At 37.0% G+C, this 11,525-nt stretch overlaps 1 protein-coding gene across 3 annotated transcripts in view; it reads right to left on the bottom strand.

Annotated features, from left to right (window-relative positions):
* The window catches only part of LOC133630822 (bcl-2-related ovarian killer protein homolog B-like), a 19,639-nt gene extending 10,145 nt beyond the window's left edge, over positions 1-9,494 (bottom strand). The window contains exons 1-4 of one of the 3 annotated variants that reach the window (XM_062022589.1): positions 9,270-9,494; positions 9,059-9,109; positions 8,376-8,677; positions 3,726-3,854 (exon numbers count right to left, since the gene is read on the bottom strand). In XM_062022589.1, the coding sequence (XP_061878573.1) occupies positions 3,726-3,854; positions 8,376-8,598 (352 nt within the window). In that variant the 5' untranslated portion in view covers positions 8,599-8,677; positions 9,059-9,109; positions 9,270-9,494. Of the gene's footprint in view, positions 1-3,725; positions 3,855-8,375; positions 8,678-9,058 lie in introns of all 3 variants that reach the window. The other 2 variants (XM_062022588.1, XM_062022587.1) reach the window with 2 other exon arrangements.
* Positions 9,495-11,525: the final 2,031 nt, after the last annotated feature.

Raw genomic sequence — 11,525 nt, forward strand, 5'->3', positions numbered from 1 at the left:
CACAGTTTCCAAAACAAATTTGAAATGTGGACTCGTCAGACCACAGAACACTTTTCCACTTTGCATCAGTCCATCTTAGATGAGCTCGGGCCCAGCGAAGCCGGCGGCGTTTCTGGGTGTTGTTGATAAATGACTTTCGCTTTGCATAGTAGAGTTTTAACTTGCACTTACAGATGTAGCGACAAACTGTAGTTACTGACAGTGGTTTTCTGAAGTTTTCCTAAGCCCATGTGGTGATATCCTTTACACACCGATTTGTTTAAAATAAAGTTTTCTATTTCGAACATTAAGTATCTTGTCTTTGCAGTCTATTCAATTGAATATAGGTTGAAAATGATTTTCAAATCATTGTATTCTGTTTTTACTTACGATTTACGCAATGTGCCAACTTCACTGGTTTTGGGGTTTGTAGAAGATCTTTAACTAATGTTTTTGCAGTAGGTCCTTAAAACAGCAAGGATCTCCTGTCATATAGAGCAGTGGTTCCCAACCACAGGGCCACAGCCCGGTACCGGTCTGTGGACCGATTGGTAAGAAATTAAAAAAATAAATAAAAATAAATATTTTTTTATTTTTTATTTTATTAAATCAACATAAAAAACACAATATATACATTATATATCAATATAGATCAATACAGTCTGCAGGGATACAGTCCGTAAGCACACATGATTGTATTTCTTTATGGCAAAAATAAAAAATACAAATACAAATACCATTAATCCCCCGCCCCGGTCCGTGGGACAAATTTTCAAGCGTTTACCGGTCCACAGTTACAAAAAGGTTGGGGACCACTGATATAGAGGATCTTTGAGTAGATCCTTAAAAACAGCACAGCATTCCTTTCATAAAAAAGCTACCGTTTTTGTACGAGGCTCTTAAAAAAAAGCAGTGCTCCAAACATATAGAATCTTTGACTCGTAGTTTTGCAGCAGATTCCTTATAAACTGCAGACCACACCTGTTGGATAGAATATATTTGACTAATGTTTTTGCTGTAGGTCTTTAAAAATAGCAAGGCTCTTTGAAAACCATTGGTGGTGTGGATCATTAAAAACAGTACAGCACCATTGTCATGTAGAGGATTTTTGACTACTGTTTTTGCAGTAAGCCCTTAAAAAAGCAAAGTGCTCCTATCATATACAATATCTTTGACTGTATATTTGCAGCAAATTCCTTAAATAACGGAGCAAAGATCTTTGAATAACATTTATGTAGTAGGTCCTTAAAAATAGCAAAGCGCTCTTGTTGTGTAGAGGATCTTTAGCGACCATTTTTGAAGTGCAACAGACTGCTCCTGTAACATTGAGAATCTTTGACTCGCATATTTGCAGTAGGTCCTTAAAAAAAAACATTATGATGCTTCTGTCATTGAGATGATCTTCGACATGCATTGTTGTGGTATAGGTGCTTAAGAACAGCAGAGCGCTTTGTTTCAGTCGTTCCTTAAAAATAGCAGTGCTACTGTTATATAGAGAATCTTTGACTAGTGGAAATTTCACTTTAAATTTTTTTTTTTTTTTTATTATATTCTTAGATTTTTTTTTACTATGCTTTCATTTTCTATACACACTGTAAATCACTTTGTGATTCTGTCTGTGAGATCCGCTATATAAATAAATGTAAATTACTTATTTTCCCTGTAGGCTTTACATTTCTAGGTGGGAGCGAAAGTTTGACAGACATAGCAACAGTAACTAATGGGGGCGGGGCTAAGCGGAACAAACTTTTGCGCGGCTGGGTTGCTACCCATCCGCGCTAATTATCCACTCATCGGGCAGAGAGCTGTGTCCATTCTTCTCCCCTTTGCCACATCTTATCTGTGTGAGATAGGCTTTTCAGCTGTTGCTTCACTCAAAACGAAGTACAGGTCTCAGCTGAACATTGAGCATGACTTAAGAGTGGCAGTGTCAAGCCTGCAACCCCGATTTGAAAAGCTGTGCAGAGCAAAACAGGCTCATTGCAGCCACTAATGCTGGAGTACTGTAAAACTCATGTTCACTTTCCCTGTCTTGCCAAATGCATAGCTCCTCCTTTTTTTTTTGTGCAAAGATTGCAAAGTGGCACTTTTATTTTATTTATTATTGAACTTGATGCAAGTTATTTGATTTATTATTGAACTTGATGCAAGTTATAACACTTTTATTTGATTTATTATTGAACTTGATGCAAGTTATTTGATTCATTATTGAACTTGATGCAAGTTATAACACTTTTATTTGATTTATTATTGAACCTGATGCAAGTTATAACACTTTTATTTGATTTATTATTGAACTTGATGCAAGTTATAACACTTTTATTTGATTTATTATTGAACTTGATGCAAGTTATAACACTTTTATTTGATTTATTATTGAACTTGATGCAAGTTATAACACTTTTATTTGATTTATTATTGAATTTGATGCAAGTTATAACACTTAGTTATAACACTTTTATTTGATTTATTATTGAAGTTGATGCAAGTTATAACACTTTTATTTGATTTATTATTGAACTTGATGCAAGTTATAACACTTTTATTTGATTTGGGACGGCGTGGCGAAGTTGGTAGAGTGGCCGTGCCAGCAATCGGAGGGTTGCTGGTTACTGGGGTTCAATCCCCACCTTCTACCATCCTAGTCACGTCCGTTGTGTCCTTGGGCAAGACACTTCACCCTTGCTCCTGATGGCTGCTGGCTAGCGCCTTGCATGGCAGCTCCCGCCATCAGTGTGTGAATGTGTGTGTGAATGGGTGAATGTGGAAATACTGTCAAAGCGCTTTGAGTACCTTGAAGGTAGAAAAGCGCTATACAAGTATAACCCATTCATCATTTATCATTTATTATTGAACTTGATGCAAGTTATAACACTTTTATTTGATTTATTATCGAACTTGATGCAAGTTATAACACTTTTATTTGATTTATTATCGAAATTGATGCAAGTTATAACACTTTTTTTTTATGTATTATTGAACTTGATGCAAGTTATAACACTTTAATTTGATTTATTATTGAACTTGATGCAAGTTAAAACACTTTTTTTTTTTTTATTATTGAACTTCATGCAAGTTATAACACTTTTGTTTTATTTATTATTGAACTTGATGCAAGTTATTTTATTTATTATTGAACTTTTATTGGGGACGGTGTGGCGAAGTTGGTAGAGTGGCCGTGCCAGCAATCGGAGGGTTGCTGGTTACTGGGGTTCAATCCCCACCTTCTACCATCCTAGTCACGTCCGTTGTGTCCTTGGGCAAGACACTTCACCCGTGCTCCTGATGTGTGCTGGTTAGCGCCTTGCATGGCAGCTCCCGCCATCAGTGTGTGAATGTGTGTGTGAATGGGTGAATGTGGAAATACTGTCAAAAGCGCTTTGAGTACCTTGAAGGTAGAAAAGCGCTATACAAGTATAACCCATTTATCATTTATAACTTGATCCAAGTTATACCACAGCTGCACAGTTATTTTATTGATTATTGAACTTGATGTTATTTTATGTTATTGAGTTTGAATGTATACAACTTGATGTTACTTGATGTTCAATAAATTTGAAAATGTTAAGCTTGGCATTAGTGTTCTGTTGGGGCGATGGAGGCAGGTGGGGTTTGAAAACTCCCCATTGTCCAAAGTCGGGGATGACAAAAAAAGTTTGAGAACCACTGGACTAGTGCTCCTGATGTAGGCAAATGCAGCAGAGCTATGACGAGCAAGTTTGTGGCCAGTAACTCCAATTGTGTACCTGTGGAGAAGATCTCCGTTGCCACGCCGATGAAAGCGTCCGAAACCATGTTCTCCATGGAAACAGAAATGTTGAGCTGCCGAGCCACGTTCCTGTACAAACCGGGCAGTATGCACTCCAGCTCGTCACCTAGGAAACAGGGAGAACCCACAGACAAGAAAGAGGATCAAAGTTAATATGAATTAATGAAAAGTAATCATCACAATGTACATTATTCTTCCTTTAAAGATATTAATGCTTATGCTTAACGTTGCATTTGGACGCAACACAAAGTACACTGTGTGTGAGTTACAGATAGAAAAGCTGAGTCACTTTGTGATCTGTGGTTTGGTACCAACTTTTTGGTTTGGTTAACTTAATATGGTATCTTAGCAATTTTTTGGTGCAAAATATTTTTTCCAAAAACCCTTCTTTTAAAAAGGGGGCTTGTCCTATACTCAGGTTAATAAAGTACATCATACATCCCCATACAGACATTAGTTTATAAAAACATTAAGGAATAGCCGTTTAAGTCATGTCTTTTTTTCCAGCATTTTGACACAATCATTTGTATGCGTTGATGTCACAGCTTAGGATAAGAATATGCTTTGATATAAACATTGTTTGCTATTCCTTACGCATGAAGCGTCCTGACTGGTCAGTTTAATATGTATAACAGACCACTAAAGTAGTAGTATAGAGACACAGTTCTCCTATTGTAAGCAAACAGGTGTGTGTGTGTGAGTGACAGGAAGAAAACCTAATTTGGAAAGAAGTCATTTGGTCCATGTATGAAACTCAAAATAAGACGACCCATCTTTTTCCAAACGTATCCACATGCATGTGTGTGAGTGAGTGAGTGACGGGATCAAGCGCTGCGTTTCCCTTGATTGTAAAATATCTCAATCGAGAGGGGCGGCGGCGTGGTCGGGGGGGGGGGGGGGGGGGGGGCGTGGCCAAGGGCGTGGTTAAGAGGAGAGTATATTTACAGCTAGAATTCACCAAATCAAGTATTTCACATATATATATATATAATATATATATATATACAGTGTTCCGTTAGTTTCGGCGGTAACTAGTAATCTAACGCGTTATTTTTTATATTCAGTAACTCAGTTACCGTTACTACATGATGCGTTACTGCGTTATTTTACGTTACTTTTTATGTATTATTGGCTTGAAACAGAAGATCTGAGTGTGTTTTGTGGCAGCGCTACGGTGTCGTTCTTCTGAATCTCTTGTGTCACACGGAGGAGCCGCGCTGTGTGTGTCTGAGTGTGGGAAGGAGGGAGGGGAGGGAGGGGTGCGCGCAGCAGCATTCGTGAGGGAGGGGTGGAGACAGAGAGCGAGAGAGTTGTTAACGCGCATGCGTCGCCAGGCTCAGCTTTTTATCGATAGATTTATCAGATTTAATTTTTTATTATCTATAGCAGGGGTGTCAAAAGTGTGCCCTGGAGGCCATCTGCAGCCCACAGCTAATGTTTTAAAGGCCTACAGCACTTTCTAAAAATACTATTAAAATAAACAAAAACATAACAAAAGTGAAATAAAAAAGCTTAAAGGTGAAATGTAATTTAGAAAACGTTACAATGTTGACTAATAAAACAAAGCTGGGTTTTTTTTTTTTCAAACTGTCATTGCTCAAAACATAATATTGAATCAAAATCAATGTTATTATGAATTATAGTACACACACTCTGTCAATTCTCTTATATACTCTTTATTTCTAGACTTCTAGAGTGTTTGATTATCACATCACTCTAAATTAGGGATGTCCGATAATGGCTTTTTGCCGATATCCGATATTCCGATATTGTCCAACTCTTTAATTACCGATACCGATATCAACCGATATATGCAGTCGTGGAATTAACACATTATTATGCCTAATTTGGACAACCAGGTATGGTGAAGATAAGGTACTTTTTTTAAAAATTTGTAAAATAATAAATAAATTAAAAACATTTCCTTGAATAAAAAAGAAAGTACAACAATATAAAAACAGTTACATGGAAACTAGTAATGAATGAAAATTAGTCAAATTAACTGTTAAAGGTTAGTACTATTAGTGGAGCAGCAGCACGCACAATCATGTGTGCTTACGGACTGTATCCCTTGCAGACTGTATTGATATATATTGATATATAATGTAGGAACCAGAATATTAATAACAGAAAGAAACAACCATTTTGTGTGAATGAGTGTAAATGGGGGAGGGAGGTTTTTTGGGTTGGTGCACTAATTGTAAGTGTATCTTGTGCTGTTGACCTCTTGGCCAGGTCACCCTTGTGAAAGAGATCTTGATCTCAATGGATTTTCTTATCTGGTTAAATAAAGGTTCTATCTTGTGTTTTTTATGTTGATTTAATAAAAAAAATAAAATTTAAAAAAATTTAAAAAACGATACCGATAATAAAAAACCGATACCGATAATTTCCGATATTACATTTTAACGCATATATCGGCCTATAATATCGGCAAAAATAAAGTTCACAAACATAAAGAGGGATCCTAGTGGGCCAGGCCAATATTTCCTGATCTCTAAACTAAAACTGGGGAAATGTGTAGAGTGTTCTGGGCTTCAGACATGATTTTATTTCAGAATTCCTTGAGAGAAAAAACGCCTGGTTAGGCTTTGGTATGTAAAAATAAAGTTAAAGTACGTATTTCGTTTACAGCTATGTTGTTATTATGCTGTTTGTTTCTTATGTATGTTATGTTGCAGCTATTTAAAATAGTTTTGTCAATTTGTTCTGGCCTGAAATAAATTGGCCCTTTGAAACATATCTTTGTCTTTGTGTGTTGTATGTAGACCACATTGCTTAGCAGAGTTCAGTGATGCAAATGCATGTCAAGTTGATCAACAGATTGTATTATTCTCCAGTGTAATAACAGTACTGAAATGAAGGCTAAAAGGGCATTAATGGGAGCTTTAAAAAAAGAAGTAACTAAATAGTTACTTTTCACAGTAACGCATTACTTTTTGGTGTAAGTAACTGAGTTAGTAACGGAGTTACTTTTGAAATAAAGTAACTAGTAACTGTAACTAGTTACTGGTTTTCAGTAACTAACCCAACACTGTGTGTATATATATATATATATATATATATATTTATATATATATATATATATATATATATATATATATATATATATATATATATATATATATATATATATATATATATATATATATATATATATATATATATATATATATGTATAAAATACTTTACTTTCAGTGAATTCTAGCTATATATATATTTTATTTTAATTTTATTATACATATAAATAAAAGACATACTTGAATTTCAGTGTTCTGCAGGCTATCCGGTAGGTGGCAGTATTGTCCTGTTTAAGAGTGTCACAACATTGCTGTTTATGGCAGAGGAACTGCTTTACAGTAGACTAAACGTGACTGCTGTTGTTGTGTGTTGTTACCGCGCTGGGAGGACGTTAATGAAACTGCCTAACAATAAACCCACATAAGAAACCAAGAACTCTCTCTGCTTGTTGTGCACTCTACTCTCTAAAATCCGTAGATGTTATGACGTCATTGGGCAGGCAAGCTGCTGGGAAAGCGGACGTGAGAACGGCTGTCCCCACTCAGGTCCGCATTGAGCTGGAGGGGGCGTGGCCTCCAGCTCCGGCTGAATACCGGGAGTTTGTCGGGAGAAGGGAGGTTGTCGGGAGAGGCGCTGAATACCGGGATTCTCCCGCTAAAAACGGGAGGGTTGGCAAGTATGTGCATGGCAGCCCCGAAAAGTGTTGCATGTCACCACCCGGCAGCTAAGAATGAGGTTATGAGCACGCTGTGAAAGTAAACGTCAAGAACTCAGCCAACACGCCTCGTCTGCATTATTTATAATTAGACAGACAACACATATACAGTGTGATTTTGTTTTGTTTACAAGGAAAGAAAAACAAAAGTTAAAAAAGGGAGATCATGTCATATATGTTGTATATATATGTATGTGCTGCGGTTGCTTTAAGAATGTTGCGACAGCTGCCGTAAAGGAGGTGCGTTGCGAGCCTGGTTGCTATGTTTCCGGTTGGTCGTAAAAGTGTTCGTCATGTGTTTGTACCCTGCTCAAATCTTTCAGTAAAGTTATTCATTGGATTATACCTTTTGTTTTGAACTTTATTATGACTTGGAGCGCTTTTTCCGGTCCATTGTTTTTCCTGCTTTCCCTATCTGCGCCTAATGACTGAGCTACGTGACGTCATTTCTTGTGATGTCACACGGGGCATTTCCGGTTGGGACGGGATTCGTTCCCAGGGATTCGAATAAAGAACCAACTCTTTTCTTTACTATAGTGGTTTCGATAACGGGTACCGGTTCTCAAAAAGGGATTCGAGTCCGAGGACTCGGTTCTTTTCTTAACGAACAACCGGGAAAATCGGTTTCGAGTATCATCCCTAATTGTGAGGTTGTGTATTAGTGTTCCTAAAAATCAGATATACCAGCCCCCAGAAACATTTTTTTCTCTAAATTTGGCACCCCCGAGTTAAAATATTTGCCCAGGCCTGTCTTAGGTAGACTGATAGCAATGACAGACACAATTCTCCTTATCACAAGCCTGCAGAAAGATGTGATATTGCTGTTACTGATTGCTGCTTTAAGGTTACAAGCGTTCCCATAAAAAGGCATAACTTTCAGAATTGTCCTACCGAGAGATAGAAGCACAAAAGACACTTCGGCGAGGGCATCGTTCGAAGGCTGTAGGTTGAGTTCACTTTTGGACCATGCCAGCCCGTTTTGGTTGAGCCTGCAGAAGATGTAGTCCCGGCACAAGGCTTTGGACTGGGACACCAGCTCTTTCTCCGTCAAAGATCGGTCGAATACTTCCAGGACTTCTGCTGCAAACACCGTGGACTTGCGCCAAACCTCCATGACCTCCTGCCGGAGATCTGACTCAGGGAGTGTCCGGCGTCTGCAAGTGTGTGTCTCTCAGGAACAAACTCTAAAGCAACTGGGAGGATTTGAAAGGAGAGCATTAATTACATTGATAGAAGCAAGGATAATTGGTTTAAAAAATTCACTTTTTTATTGCTAGGCCACGCAAGTCACACCACATTCTTCCACACTAGACTCTTTATTTGAAGAATAATTACAGATAAAGACATCTAGGGTGACAAATCTGTGCAGAAACTTACATAAGAATAACGCTGTAGGCGTTATTATTGTGAGTCACATGGTCGAAATGGTGCTGTATGTCTTGCATTATGCAACACTAACCTCACAAAACATTACTTTTCTTGGTTGAACATTACATTTACATTCACAAATTTAAGGAAGATACAAATAAAAGAAGCAAATAAAATGCATGTCATTAGGTAAAGAGCACGCTCACCTTGCACATTCCTTGACGTGCGGTGCAGTTCTTTCTATCCACTCCAACAAGCTTTTGGTGGCGGTTTTAGCCGAGAAATGTGGAAAAATACAACTGAAAAAACACCAGAAATCGCCCTGCTAGTGCTCATTTCTAGCAGGTTCCATGTCGAGTTTCTGCCTCAAGCTCCTTCAAGACGCCAGCCGGCATTTCCTTGCCTACTTGTGCTTACCTGTTGTTCCACCTTGCAGGCAGGGTGCGCTCCATTCACTGACAGGAAACAGCCGGAGGGACGGGTTTGGTTTCGCCCATCCCATAAACAAATTCCACCCTCTACGGGCGGGCATTACAACATACAATCTCTTTGCACACATACATTCGCTTTGTACACAAAACATAATATAGTAGTCATTAAACTAGTGAAAGTCACATTGAAATCAATTTTTACGTAACTGTTCCCTGCTGGTGCGTAAAACAGAGCTCACCGTCATCCAAGTACCGTTGGATGATGTTCTTTGTTTGTCCGCTTGATGTCGCTGTTCACTCCAGTTTTTTTAGTTAAAAAAATAAAGAAAAACACAATTATGTTGCAGTCATTAATTATTTAAATATTCATTATTTCATACAACACATGCATTTTGGTCCGTGTACCTTCCGTTCGTTCTATTTAAAATTCTTACATGCAAATCCAAAAAAAAATTCGGACCATTTTTTCTATTTTAATTTCTAAAACAAAAGTTATTTAATGACGCTTTTTTAAAACGACAATAGTACTCCTGCTGAACAAAGATGTTCAGCATGTTTAGCGTTATGATAAAAACGTGCTAAAAGCAAAGGAAAAGCTAAAATACTGCTTCCGGTTTAATTTGTCATCACACAGATAACCACGCATTTTTGCATTTTGGATGAACATTTTTTTCAATTTTTGTGTTTATCTGGAAAAATAAAAATCCATAAAGGAAAAATAGCACAAAATCCAATTTCATGGCAATATTTTAATGAAAATCAACCCTTTTTTGTTTGTTTTAAATCTCCCATATATAATACAAATCGAAAAACGGCTCTAATTTTTTTTAAAATTGCGTTTCAGAATTGGAAAAAGAATGAACGGAAAGTACACGGACCCATGTTCATATTTAAATTGTACCTTCCGTATATTATATTTCCAAATCTGAAACGCAAATCAAAAAACAAAGTAAGGGGCTTTTTTTTTTTTTTTTTACTATATACGGCAGATTTGAAAACAAACAAAAAAAGGGTTCATTTTCATAAAAATATTGCCACAACATTTGATTTTGGACTTTTATTTTTCCAGATAAACAAAAAAATCCTATTCATGTTTGAACCAGAAGCAGTATTGTAGCCTTTCCTTCGCGTGTAGCATGTTTTTAGCGTAACGGTAACACCTTTGTTTAGCAGGAGTCCTATTGTCGTTTTTAAAAAGTGTCATTAAATAGTTGTCCAACTTTTGTTTCAGAAATAAAAATAGAAAAAATGGCCCAAAATATTTTTTTTTATTTGCATTGGCCAATTCGCAATCGAATGAATGGGATGTGCACAACTGCATACAATGGTGGTCCAAACATATAATTAAAGACTTTTGAAACCACATCAAAAGTCTAAAAATATGGCTTAAAAAGTGGAACAAAGTTAGCATAGCAAAAGATGAAATTGGAGCCTTAAGAACAATTATATTTGAAGTCCCCTCCCCATTACAAAAATGTTTACATTTTTTTAAATTGTAAAAAAATGTTCTTTTATATATTTTTAAAAAAAAATCTAATTTGATGCAGGTTTTTTTCATATATTTTTTTGTGAAAATAACAATTTCAACATAATCAAAACATAAAATTATACACCTTCCAATTAAATTCCGACCAAATTTTGAACTTCATACCTCTGCCCTGCAATATGAATACTATTGCTGTGCGCCACAAAATTTGACATCATAATATTGTCTGTCTATCCGTGTTGGCCCTGCGATGAGGTGGGGACTTGACAAGGATGTACCCCACCTTCCGCCCGAATGCAGCTGGGATTGGCTCCATCAACCCCCGCGGCCCAGAGAGGGACAAGCGGTAGAAAATGAATAAATGAACGAATAAATTCTATCAATAACAGAGCCAGAAGCAACTGGGTAAAATGTCATAATAAGCGCCTTGGCATTCATTCATTAACATTTTACAAGCACTTCTATATGCACAACGGGGTTCCCCAAATACAAAACACAAAACCAGTGAAGTTGGCACGTTGTGTAAATCGTACATAAAAACAGAATACGATGATTTGCAAATCCTTTTCAACTTATATTCAATTGAATAGACTGCAAAGACAAGATACTTAATGTTCGAACTGAGAAACGTAATTTGGCAAATTATCATTAACTTAGAATTAAATGGCAGCAACACATTGCAAAATTTGGCACAGGGGCATTTTTACCACTGTGTTACATGGCCTTTCCTTTTAATAACACTCAGTAAACGAGACC

Source organism: Entelurus aequoreus, linkage group LG16 (assembly GCF_033978785.1).
Source record: "Entelurus aequoreus isolate RoL-2023_Sb linkage group LG16, RoL_Eaeq_v1.1, whole genome shotgun sequence".
NCBI classification, from domain to species: Eukaryota; Metazoa; Chordata; class Actinopteri; order Syngnathiformes; family Syngnathidae; genus Entelurus; species Entelurus aequoreus.